The 14,349-nt window shown below is 41.0% G+C and overlaps 1 protein-coding gene across 1 annotated transcript; it reads left to right on the top strand.

Annotated features, from left to right (window-relative positions):
* Positions 1-11,653: 11,653 nt before the first annotated feature.
* Positions 11,654-12,511, top strand: LOC112637992. Its single transcript, XM_025408836.1, has 3 exons — positions 11,654-11,756; positions 11,993-12,354; positions 12,503-12,511. The coding sequence occupies exons 1-3, from the start codon at positions 11,654-11,656 to the stop codon at positions 12,509-12,511; spliced, it is 474 nt and encodes a 157-aa protein (XP_025264621.1).
* Positions 12,512-14,349: the final 1,838 nt, after the last annotated feature.

The raw sequence follows: 14,349 nt of genomic DNA, 5'->3' as shown, positions 1-14,349 counted from the left end.
TAAAAGTGGTAAAATACCACACGTTTCGCTACTGGAGTATTCGTTTCTTCCTCTCTTTGTCGTCGATGGCTTTTTCATCCCATGCGAGTTTTGTCTTATGCCTTCATCCTGCGCCACAAACAGTCGTAGCGGCTGCTCTTTCACCGAGAGTATCCTCGCGGTATGACGTTCTTACGCGCTCTTGCAGCTAGTATGCGGATACGATGTGACGTTGGTCGAGGTCGTTGCTTCGCGCGTAAGCAATGTCGTGTTCACGACACGCCGCGTCCAATGGATTGATGCCTCGATCACCTCTAGCCAATCGTTCTCTAATCGAGTTCCCGGCCCGCAAAACTGATAACCGGGAATATGTAATTCGATGGGAAGCGCGTTTATCGCACGATTTAAGAGACCGCTACCTCTTACAATTCTCGCTGACATTCGTAGCAATCTTTTATCAACGGTGGTGGACCGTCAATGTGTGTTTGCTGCACGGCTGGTTGTAATGTCGCATGCACGAACGATATTGTCGAACCTCCGAATCAGCCTTTATATATTCTGGAAGCTTGTCCCACAATCGTTCCACGTAATCACCAAAATTTTGAAGTAATAAAATCTTTGGGATATACTGCAGTTGTTGGGTGGTAAGCCCGAGAATGTCTCTCTCATCCGACAGAAGGAGAAACATTTTTGATACTGACCGGTTTCGAGTCGAGACACTTCTATAAATAGGTCTCCCCTCGCGATCATTCGCAAAATTGATTTGAAAGAGAAAACATGCGGTTCGTGCGACAAGCGCGAGTAATCAAAGTATCAAATTTCGATGATAGACTAATATCGGAGAAAAAAGTACGCAAGCATGGAAACATGCTGCCGACTACTATACGCGGTATCGTTTGCGGCCCTTCAAATTGTGGTAAGACAAACGTGTTGATTAGTTTGATAGAAAGTCCGCACGGTGTACGTTTCGAGAACGTGTACGTATACTCGAAATCGCTTCAACAACCGAAATACAAATACTTGGAAAATTTACTAGCACCTATAGATGAAATCGGATACTTTACATTCTCTAATAACAGCGATGTCATTCCACCGAGTGAGGCGCTTCCGAATTCCATCTTTATCTTTGATGACGTGGCATGCGACAAGCAGGATACGATAAGAGAGTACTTTGCAATGGGTCGACACTCGAGCGTTGACTGTTTCTATCTTTGTCAGACGTACGCCAAGATACCTAAGCATCTTATACGCGACAACGCGAACCTGCTGATCCTGTTTAAACAAGACGGCACAAATTTGAAACATGTGTACAACGATCACGTGAATACCGATATGTCTTATGACGATTTCCATGCATTGTGTCAGAAATGTTGGCAACGTAAATATGGCTTCGTAGTCATTGATAAAGATAGTATGTTGATCAATGGACGATATAGAAGGGGATTTAATGATTTCGCGATACCATAAAGCGATCAGTCATCATCGACACATCGATCGAGCATCATGAACGACGATCGTGAAAAGATTGTGACAGAGATTGCAAAAACGAGCGAATCGATTCGCAAAAAATATCGCGCTTTGAAAACTGGTAAAATGGAGGAAGATCTCATATTGGAAAGACAATTTAAACCGATTACCGAGCCTTTAAAACAGCTTGTCGAAAATACTGTGGAATCTGATGCGTCGAAAATCGAACCGTTGAGTTTGACGTTTGGTGAGAAGCATGAGGAAAAAATAAAAGAGTCCAAGCAAGGACTAAAGCGAGCACGGATAAATATGCCGATAAACGATTCACCGATATATTCGACACCGAATCGATCAAAGCGAAGGAAGCAATTTTCTAATATGGCTACTGTTTCTACTCCGATAAAAGTACAACCGCGTCAAACAATACCACCCACATCCGCCAAAGAAATTTACGAGACCACACCCGATTCGTTTGTAACATCGGTCCGGCATGAATTAGAAACATCCGGAGGTCAGAAAACGTTCCGAGAGCATTTAGGTCCACTGGCGCAAAAATATATAGGAGATATTATGAGTGTTGATAAAAATAAGAGCATGGATTACGTCTACGGTGTTAAATTTACCAATGAAGGAATGATGCTAGGTGATAAATGTTTCGATGTGGACAAGGAAGATAATATAATTATCGATGGAATAAAATATAAGGGAACCGAAGGTATCTACGATTTGATTTTTAAAAAATTTCCCAATCATAAAAAATATACTCGAGATGATTTGCATAAATATCAAAGTATATTAAAGATAACAAATGCGCATAAACGTGACAACAAAGTTAATAATCCTATTAAAACTAATAAAGGGTACAAGTACAAATATATAATTGCACCATTATTCCCCGATAGAAAAATGGGAAGAGGTATAGACGCGCCGCGCACCATGACGCTCAGCGACAACATAATCGATTACGTGCATTGGAACGATCCCAACGAATTGGTGGATCGTTTGCGATTGCTGGACGCCTCGCGTCGAGCCGGCAACAATGCTCACGACAATGAAATCTTGTCAATTATCGAAGAACTTCGCGAGGCCGGCATTATTATAAATTAAACTATGCGTCGGCGATACGTGTCATTCGGTCAATGTTCTCAGTACCGAAATGTCGATTAATAAATTCGGATTATCATTGGGAACGTCGAACAATTTGTACTATGTATGGAATGGATTATTGAGAAATTACGTTCGCGATAACGCTCTCTGCCAAACTACTACCGGCTTTGACGCAAGGTCGCGCAAGATTCAACGCGTAGCGCAACCGGAAGTTGATACCGACGTCGTCAACAAACGATACGTGGATAAACTTTTGAGAGATCGGCAGGGAGAAATTGAGCAAAAAATTATCGCGCTCGAAACAAACGTGCAGGCGCTGCAATTAATGATGGATGAGATAAAGAATGTGCTGAGATATGCAACATCTAACTCGACACAGTAAGCGAGATATACTAATATCGCATATTAATTATGCCTCGATCAAACGTGCGAAAGAACAAAAACATCTCCGAAAAGCGACAACTAGTCGAGGAATTACATGCTCCGGCGAGAAGAAATTTTCCACGAAGACGCGTCATTGTACGCGGATACGATGATCTGTGGCAGGCGGACGTGGTGGACATGCGTTCGTACTCTCGACTCAACAAGGGTCATAAATACATACTCACGGTTATCGATGTGTTGAGCAAGTATGCGTGGGCCGTACCGCTCAAGAGTAAGAGCGGGAACGAAATGTCCGAAACGATCGCAAAGATTATTGGAGACGATAAAAGATATCCGAAAAATTTTCAAACCGACAGGGGAAAAGAATTTTACAACTCAAGTGTGCAGAAACTCATGAAGAAACACAACATTAATCATTACTCAACATATTCCGTTATGAAAGCCTCAGTCGTGGAACGATTCAATCGTACTTTAAAAAACAATATGTGGAAAATGTTTACGTTGAATGGAAATTATAAATGGATCGATGAACTATCTCGACTCGTTGCAGAGTACAATACGCGAAAACATCGCACCATCGGTATGAGACCTGTCGACGTCACTCCGACGATCGCCGAAAAACTTTTAAATACTGTGTACAGCAACGTAAAAATTGCGGCTCCTGCAAAATTTAAAGTAGGTGATTCGGTACGCGTGAGCAAATACAAGACTATCTTTGAAAAAGGTTTCACACCAAATTGGACGACCGAAGTTTTTAAGATTATCGAGGTGCAGAAAACTAATCCCGCGACATTTATACTCGAAGATTCGCGGGGAAATCCCGTCGCTGGAGGATTCTACGAATATGAGTTACAACGCGTCACCAATCCCGACGTATATCTCGTGGAAAAAATTTTACAAAAAAAGGGTGACGAGGTTTACGTGAAATGGTTGGGAATGGATAAATCATACAACTCTTGGATCCATAAAAATAATGTGTTGTAAACATTTATTGAAACATATAAAATATATATAAATATAAAAATATATAATATAAAATGTACAAAATATATACATGATTATGTACAAAATATACAATAAATAAAATATATACATTTATTTACAACGGTATCTGATAATGTCCCCACGGTAGCGTATCGGTGGTATCGGGTACGATATATCGCTTGTCGTCGTACGGACTCAGAGCAATTTTCGTCTCGCGAATCGTGTATACTTGGTGTAATTTAGATCGTATACACGACTGCTGACGCGTCATTTCAATCTCTTCATTCAAGCACCGCGTGTAATCGTCAAACGTTATCGTTCTCGCGACAACGTTGCTTTTGACGCCTTTGACTTTCTTCGTATCCTTTTTCCCATTCACTCGTAACGCGTACATCTTTGCTCTGAGCCCGACGAATTCGGTCATTATGGCACCGTTGTTTTCGTCCTTCATCAGACCCGGCACCTTTTTATTTAGAAGCGGTATACCGTACGCATTATCCACCGCATAATCGCTCGTATCGAATCTAACAATGTCACGTTTCATATTCTCATACACATCCTCGCACTCGATGTGATATATGAGACTGTCTGTATCGGTGTACATTACCCGGCATTTGTCGCGATACATTGGTGTCATATACTCGTGATGAAATTCGTACAAACATGTCTTGGATATGTCGAGGATGCACATACCCACGTAAATCGGCTTGTAGAATTTCACCTCGAGTTTACGCAATTCCACAGCGATTAAGTTTTCCGAAAAAACACTTCTGCTGTGGAAATTTGGTTTCGCGATCATCGCCTCTGCGCCGTACCGACCGTCCCACTTTGTTAATAATTTTACATCGACACGATTGCGCACATTTTCCATCGTTTTACCAAACACCGCATTATTCATTAATTTATATAAATTTTTTTCGAAATCATTTTTAGCCAATGTTCTGAAATGTGTATTTAATTCTATATAATTTTGAAGCCAGGGAGATTGTGAAAACTGTAAAATTCGATGTATTTTTGTTACACGAAGGCCGTGCCGCGTGCACTGCTGCAGATTGCGGTAGTGTATCACGTAACGCTTCTTATCATATAACGTTGCAAGCAGCTTGAATTCTCGCTTGCCAGGTGGTTTGTCACGTGTCGGGCAAAACGGTAGGTCAGTGTGCGCATCGTGAAGATGTTGCGGGTACTCGAGGTCCACTTCGAGGATATAGCCCGTAGGCGAATCTAGTGCGATGGATGATACGTCAAAATTTGACACATCGTCGACCCATCGAAAATCAGCATATGGCAGCGGTTGACACATTGCCCATCCGTACAAATTATTTACATCAAAGTACATCAAGTACGATGATGGTTTCGATGGATCGTACGACTCCATGTACTTGTTATTAGCGCGAGCGTATCTACCCGAACATTGGCTCAGACCACCGCGTATACCACGTTCGATAAACATAACCATGTCGATGTCTGTAAGCAACTCGAACGTGATCTTTGTATGCTTCAACATGGCGTCCCACGTGTATCCGGGGAGAGTATAGTAATACGCGGGGTCGAGTCCGTAACTTTCGATACATTTATCTCGAAAGTTTTCGAAAATGTCGGCTAATAACAAGACATCAATTTTGAGGTACAAGTCGCTATATTCACCTAGCGTCTGAATGAAGAATCGCGTCCATACGTTCTCGGCGTGCGCGTAATCGCTCTCGGATACAGTTTCACCGGTCAAGGAACTGTAAAACGATTCGCGCGGTGGTAAACATGTATCATGCAACCTGTCGATGGAATCGATGTATTCGTACGGAAATACACCTTTTCGCGTTAACAAATTGAAATTTTCGGTAGATAAATTTTGAAATTCCGATTTTAAAATTTTGAGTTTATCTTTGTCCAAAAATGATGCCAATTTATCGAGACTTGATGCGAGAAATTTGTATGAATCAATGAAACGTAATTTTATTTGATTTTTTGATTCTTCTTTAAAATCAACACTTTTGGTAAACGAAATATATTTTTCCTTGGTTATCGGTAATAACTCGATTTTCCCTTCGAACGCTGTGGCTATTTCCTCGATAATAAAATGAGAATCGTAACCGGATAAATTGTGAAACACTATCGGAATGCAAAAAGAATCTTTATAATTTAGATTACAATTTGAGTGTGCAGGACCTCTGTACCGCCCGGTCAGATGGCAATGATCGCGAACGCGTGTATCATCTTGCGTAAACGGTTTTTCGCATATATGACAACGAGTGGCGTTATGGAATTTCTCCCACTCTTCGGACGTTAAATTTACCATGGGGACATTTGTTTTTAAAATATTTTTTACACGTAACGCCAAATTTTTAAGGTCTTCGGCGAACCATGCTATACAATCAACGCTACGACGCGAATGATACGCTGATAATGAGTCATCGTACGAACAATGTACATAATAAGCTAAACTAAATACCCGATGGTGTTGATATAATTTTTCTTCTTTCGTCTTGGCCAGGACACATTCCAAGTCGGCGTAGACCACAAATGGAAGCCGCTCCTTTCGATTAGGGTTGCTGAACTCGAGCCACTTGTCCTTGTCGCTCGGCAACCGGACAGCGCAATCGTTTAGCTTTCCGCAGTCGACCGTATGCGACTGCAACTTGTCGTTCGAATCAAAATAATGAAGGCATCTGTAAAGGAAAAAAATTTTAATTAAGATTTATGTAACAAAGTGTATAACTTATAATTATTCAAATAATATAAAATAAACTTACCGATCACAGATATATCTTTGGCCATTGTGTTTGCTCAATTGCGAGCTCACGAGCCTGGATAAATTCTTGATCCAAGCGAAATGTCCCACGCTGTTGCCGTCTTCAGTGTACAGCAGATTCACATGCTTATCCCGTTTCTGCTGCGAAAGACGTATCGGGACAATGTTTTTGTCTTCGATGTCGTACACATTGATTGAAATGTTATTTGCAAGTTCAAATTTCTTAATCTGATTCACAGTCACTGGAAACTCAATGTCCCGGAGATTCAGCACTGTCGCGTAATGCGGGTACGATGATTCCCGTTCCGCATGACTTTTGGCGGGATACAGAGCGGCGACCACTGCCCACGCGAAACACGCATTGTCCTTTGATTGCACGTTAACCACCGCTCTCTTTATCATAATCTCCCGCGGTAACTTGATGTGACATCCCGCGCGCATGGGATTGTACTTGTTTATATTTACAGTCAAGTTCAGTATTCGCGACAATGCCCACCCGCTATCGCGTTCCTGAAACTCTTCCAGAGACGCTAGGGTGGACTCGATAACGCGCCGTTCGTACCACTCGCGTAAATCAGATGTGCGAAAGAGTTCATAGTTTCTCGTATTCACACTTTTATTCGCGTGTTTATCACCCGACACAAATTCACCATTGAATATAGTGTTCACTTTTACACTGCTGTGTTTTTTTAAAGCGTCCTGCACATGCTCCAACACAATGTCTTTAGCGTCATCGAGAAATTGGTGCGGTTCAATGTGATTATAGTTTATCACCGCACCAGTCGATACGCGACTCTCGAACGCCGTATCAATTTCGCGCCACACAAGTGCATTTTGACGCGCACTACATCCGGCACCCCCGTGTACGAAACGTCCACGTACCGAATTTTTCAAACCTTCGATGCGCGCGATCTGAGCAATCAGTGATTGTCGATATCCGATCGATAATCGCGGCCGTTTGATTCGACTTTGCTCTTCCAGCGACTCGATGTACTCGTCGCATCGTTGCTCCCACACAATGTAGTTTTCCAATGAATCAAGCAAAGCGGATTGTTCTCGCAAAATTTGCTCCTCCATATTGCTAACGTACACTTGCAAAATTTAGCGTTTCTAATGACAGGTCTGATGCACTTTAGCTACTGGTGGGGTGCGTCTCTCTATCATGATTTATATACCGTCTCATGTATTGTTTTATCATCGAACATTCTAGAACGATTTCATCTTACAAAAAATTCCCCGTAGTACCGTGTGCAATTTGGCCTTGATAATTTCACGTTTTGTCACGTACATTTGAAAAATCTAACATGATTGCATCAGGGGCAACCGTACATCGGCGCTCGATTTTAGCGCTTTCAGCTAAATCTTTGTCTAGGGATGATGCATGTTTTAACCTTGGCAATTATTTTTTCACTATTTGTCACGTACATTTGAATAATTTTGGTGCGATTGCATCAGGCGCAGCCGTACATCGGCGCTCGATTTTAGTAAATTCAGCTAAATCTTTGTCTAGGGATGATACACATTTTAACCTTGGCAATTATTTTTTCACTATTTGTCACGTACATTTGAAAATTTTAACGTGATTGCATCAGGCGCAGCCGTACATCGGCGCTCGATTTTTGCAAATTCAGCTAAATCTTAGTTTCGATGCAGATCTTAACCTTGAAAATTTCCCGTTTTGTCACGTACATTTGAATAATTTTGACGTGATTGTATCAGGAGCAGCCATACATCGGCGCTCGATTTTAGCAATTTCAGCTAAATCTTTGTTCCGAAGATGATGATGTCATCGCAGCCATACATCGGCGCGACAAAATTTTGGAGGAAATTAAAATGTTGCGTCAGCAATAATCCCCTCTACATCACAATTTGGGATACTATTTGAATTGATATTGATTCTAACACGATTGCAGTATTGCATCAATCGCGCGTGTGAAAGGTTCACCGCTGAAGAAATATGAATTTCTACGTTCCGATTCGAAACGGTGAAACTCCACCGTGTAAGAAGCAAAAATGCGACACGTAAGTTTAAATCGTTTAAAAAATTTGTTACTTATTGATTTTTAATATTGTTGTATAATTATTTATATTTTTATAGTATTCAGCCTCGTCGTGCGGCTCGCATACTTGGAAGAAGGTACGCTCTAACCCCGACGTCGTACAAGTATTTGGACGTTGGAATAAGCGTTGGAGCTGTATCGTACGTGGAACTGATTCTCGGCGATAATTGAGGCAATCAAATAGTATTGTCCTTTTCAACGTGGAATTTGTTGATGCGGAAGCAAGCAGACGTTGAACAATTTCTACAATCGACTACTCCCCCATTAAGAATTGGAGATTTAACGATTGAAATGTATCAATCGAAAATTGTAAAACTTGCATTATGCGAAAATTCGTTGTACATGAAACCAGAAACATTATTACATTTATTTAATTTTGAAAATTGTATCGATCATATGCATAATTGGTTATGCGAGAATACGTATCTCGTAAATGAAAAATTTAAACAATTTGAAACTGTATTACAACGTAATAATATTACTACTGTATGCGATGCTGTAAAAACGATACGCGAGAGTGATGTCTTTGACAGTGAATCATTGATCGATTGCGAATTATTAACATGTGCTGTAAATGATATTCTTTACGATACGTGCAATAAATAATTATTTTTATTCAATCTATGATTTTATTTCTTTCCTTCCATACGAATAAGAATAGTCGAGAATTTTTCTCAACACGCTCCGCCAAAGATGTAGAGAAATGCTGAGGTAGATGAGACGCGATGCTCTAGTTGGAATGAGACGCGAGATATTAAAAAGATATATAATGAAGAGGAGTCTGCGACATTAGAATATTATTTCGTTGTTCTTTGCGTTTCGTTAGTCTTGTGTGTTACGTTAGTGCAATGGCCGAAGAAGATGTAATTTTCATCGATGATAAAGACGAAGATGTAATCATCATCAACATTGAAGACGAAGATGTTATCGCTGATGAGGACATTGAAGAAATTATTATCATTGATGATGAAGATAATCAAATGGATATTGATGATGATGATAACCATATGGACATTGGCAATCTAGCAGATGAGGATGGGTCTGATATTGAAATAGAACCCTTGACAGACAGTGCTTACGATAGTGACAATAGTGATGATGGTGATGAACTAGTACAACAGAAACAGCGACATTTAGACTTACCCGAAATATTAACATTGAGCGAGGCAACGAAGATATGTTGCATTTCCTATTTTTACATGGAAAATGGATCGAGATATTGCGCCGATTGCTTTCTGAGTCTATCGGAAATGTTTCTGGAAGCTACATCTGTTCGGCTACATAGAATCACAGCTTATTGCAACATAGATAATATGTCATGCAAAGAGTGCAGGAAATCTCTACTTCTAATACTGCCGTGTGACATGTGCCCCATTTGCACATATTAAATAAATGAATAACATTGTAAGTATCTTTCAATATTATAAAGTATCCTAAAATAAATTATTAAAATCTAATGAGATGTGTCTTTTTTCTGTTACAGGAGCGGCCCCCTCACCTGGCTCCCCTGGCCCCTCCACCCCCCCCCGCACCCCCAAATTATTATTATTATTATTATTATATTATTATTTTATTATATTATTATTATTATATTATTATTATTAATCTTAATTTTAAGTACATACACACACACACACACACACACAAAATGTATAAAATCACGTACACATTTTAATAAATTTTATATATTCTATATCCGTAAAAAAAAAATCTAATTATTTGTATGCCTCTCCTTGCGTTCCCATCCCTGCGTTAGTTATAAGCATCGCGATATCGTTCTCTCTCGTGCGTTAATCTTAAGTCTATCTTTCACGATTAGAATTAGTAATCTCTCTCGCACGCGCTAGTTGTAAGTCTATCTCTTTCTCTCATGCTTAGAATAAGTAATCTTTCGCGCTATGACACAGAAAAAATGTATAACAGATTTTAAAATAAATGTTGTTTCAATAAAAAAATGTGATTATTTACGCGTCTCTCCTTGAGTTCCGTCCCTTGCGCTATCTCTCTCTCGCGCACTAGTTGTAAGTCTCGCGATATTATCGTTCTCTCTCGCACGCGTCGTCTTCGCGCTATCGTTTTCTCTCGCACGCGTCGTCTTCGCGCTATCGTTTTCTCTCGCACGCGCTAATTGCAAGTCTCGCGATATTATCGTTCTCTCTCTTGTACATGTCGTCTTGGCGCTATCGTTCTCTCTCTTTCATATACTCGTTGTTCACTTACCTTTGCGTCGTCCTTCTCCCACGTTAACGCCATCCTTGTTGCACTCGTAGCACTGTCCTCTTCACACTTTGCACTGTCCTTTTCTCATACGTAGCGCTGTCCTTCTCACACCACCGTCCATCGGTTGCGCCGCGGATCCCCCTTCACCGCGCGGACCCCCTCGTCCATCTCTCGCGCCGCTGATCCCCCTTCACTGCGCGGACCCCCTCGTCCATCGCTCGCGCCGCGGATCCCCCTTCACCTCGCGGACCCCCTCGCCCATCGCTCGCGCCGCGGATCCCCCTTCACCTCGCGGACCCCCTCGTCCATCGCTCGCGCCGCTGATCCCCCTTCCCCGCGGGTGACGTCACCCTCCGCGCGCCGCGGTTCCTCCTTCCCCGCGCGTGACGTCACTCCCCCCGCACCGCGGTTCCCCCTCGCGCCTCACCCCCCCTGAGAAGTCCTGGATTAGAACTCTCCTTGTTATACTACTCATAAATGTACATACACTGTATATACTAAGTATATTTTAATGTTTTATGGGGCTACTCGGACTATCTTGCATTCTCTCAGTTAAGAGCCAGATGCAATTCTCTCTCGTCGAAGTGCTGGAAGGTTTATATTCGGAGGTCAGAACATGCAATTTCTAGCAATGTGAAAGTATTTTGGAACTTTATTAGTTCCATGTCCTTGTTTAAGTCGTCAACACCTTTTATTTGTCATAATGGCCGTGTTATTGAAGACGGTACCGCGATTGCCAATTGTTTTGCGAACTTTTTTGAATCCGTGTAATCACTTGGTAATGGGAGCAGTATTGGGAAGTCGAGGTACAATCATGACTTAAATATATTAAACATCGATGTCACTATAGGTGACATTTTTAATAGCATTAATTCTCTGCGTGACGGTTTTGCCCCGGGTGCGGATGGCATTCTTCCAGTTTTTCTTACATCATGTAACTTTGTAATGTCGAGAGTGCTCTGGTTGATTTTTGAGAAATTTTGTTGATCTTTGTCGTGCGGTATTTTTCCGAGCTTGTGGAAATTGTCCATTGTCACTCCAGTATTTAAAGATGGTGATAGGTCTTTAGTCTCCAACTACAGATCGATAAGCAAACAAAACCCGATGCCAAAGATTTTCGAGAACATTGTTGCCGGAAAACTCTCGGCACTGTCAAAAAATGCATTAATCGATGAGCAACACGGCTTTGTGGCTGGTCGCTCTACTGTAACCAATCTACTTATTTACCATGACTTTATAATTTCTGCCGTTGAGGAGAGCTCACAAATTGATGCGGTATACACTAACTTTTGGAAAGCTTTTGACAACGTTGATCACGTCGTATTATTACGCAAATTGCAGGCATTTGGGATCGGCGGATTATGGTTGAAATGGTTATCGGATTTTGTGACGGATAGACTGCAGGTTGCTAAGTTTAATAATTGCTTTTCTCGGACCATTCTTGCTTCTTCGGGGATGCCTCAAGGCTCGCACTTGGGACCGCTCTTATTTAATATATTTATTAATGATATTAAGAATGTATTTGAGAACTGTAATTTTCTGTTATACGCAGATGACTTGAAAATTTTCGGCCGTGTTACAACCTCCGATGATGCGCGGCTTCTGCAGTCTGATCTCTACCGATATCTACTTGATCATTGATATTCTGAGAATTGCTTGCGCTTTAACTTAACTAAATGCCAAGTGATTCACTTCACCCGCAAAAGATATATAAACAAGCACGTGTATTTTTTAAACGGAGTCCCTCTCGGCTGACTCCATTCGTGACCTAGGGGTTATCTTTTGCTCGAACCTGTTTTTTGAACTCCATATTCAGACATTGGTGAATCGTGCATACAGAAAACTAGGCTTCATGCGTTCATGTAAATATTTTCATAATATCTCCACACTAAGGTTACTGTTTTGCGCTTTGGTTAGACCACACCTTAAATATGCTGTTACGGTGTGGGCTCCATATCAAACATAGTATTGCTTAATGATTGAAAGCATTCAACACCGCTTTCTTCGGAGAGTCAGTTTTCTCACGGACAATCCTATGCACTATTCGGACCATAATTATGTTTGAATAATGAATTTGCTTAATCTCGAAACACTGGAAAATAGAAGGAGATTTTTTGATATCCTACTTCTCTTTAAATTAATTAATGGGTATATAACCTGTCCTGATCTTACTGACCGTATTGGACTGCACGCCCCTGTCAAATCATTGAGAGTTAACTCTATCTTTCATGAGGAGTCGCACCGTATCTCCTATGGCAGATTTAAACCCCTTAACCGAATATGCCTATTGTCTAACGAAATATCTAATCGAATTGATTTTTTTCACGGCTCTCTTAACAAATTTAGATGCTCTCTATCCAAATGTTTATACTAGCCCTTCCGCTGTAAAAAAATTGTAATGTAAGAGGTGTGTTCAAAAAAAAGGTGACTTTTTATTTTTCTCGAAAAATATTTATTTGTTCATCAATATCTATTTTGTCCCCTTCAAAGTAATCCCCCTCAGATATTATACACTTGTGCCAGCGCTTTTTCCAATCCTCGAAGCACTTTTGATATGCGCTTTTTGGTATGGTCTCGAGTTCTTCCAGCGGTCTTTATCTCCTCAATCGTGGCAAATCTCCGTCCTTTCATGGGTCTTTTCAGTTTTGGGAACAAGAAAAAGTCGCAGGGGGCCAAGTCCGATGAATACGGTGGCTGAGGCATGGTTACGGTGTTGACTTTGGCCAAAAAATCATGAACAAGCAACGACGTGTGAGCTGGCAATTTCGGAACAAACTTCGCTGCCACATGTTGCATGCCCAAAACACCCGAAAAAATTGCATGGCATAAGCCAACCGATATGCCGACATCCTCAGCAACTTCTCTAATAGTGATTCGACGATAACAATTTTCTCCATAACAATTTTCTTCATTGCTTCGACGTTGTCATCGGTTGTTGAGGTGCTGGGGCGTCCAGAGCGGGCATCGTCATTAACATCTTCTCAACCTTCTGTGAAGAGCTTGTACCACTTGTAAACATTTTTTTTGCTCAGAGTAGACTCGCCAAATGCCGCAGTCAACATTTCAAGTACGTCAGAGCACTTAATTTTATTTTTCACACAAAATTTAATACAGATTTTTTGATCCATCGCCAAACACACCAAAACACGTCTAACCCTTATATCTGTGAAAAACAAACCAAACATGCAAAACAGCTGATAATGTCAACATATGTTGGGGACATGTGTACCAACATAACAAAAAAAAATTCCAAAATCGAATGTACGTAGCCCGCGAAATTTGAAAAGTCACCTTTTTTTTGAACACACCTCGTATATGTACTAATGGGACTTAATTATCCCGTCTATAAATAAATAAATAAATAAATAAGTATATATTTATAGATACAGAATCGGGCAG

Source organism: Camponotus floridanus, unplaced genomic scaffold (assembly GCF_003227725.1).
Source record: "Camponotus floridanus strain SB8 unplaced genomic scaffold, Cflo_v7.5 scaffold232, whole genome shotgun sequence".
Lineage (NCBI taxonomy): Eukaryota > Metazoa > Arthropoda > Insecta > Hymenoptera > Formicidae > Camponotus > Camponotus floridanus.
Note: the sequence above shows the minus strand (reverse complement) of the source record. Positions and strands in the feature narration are given on the sequence as shown.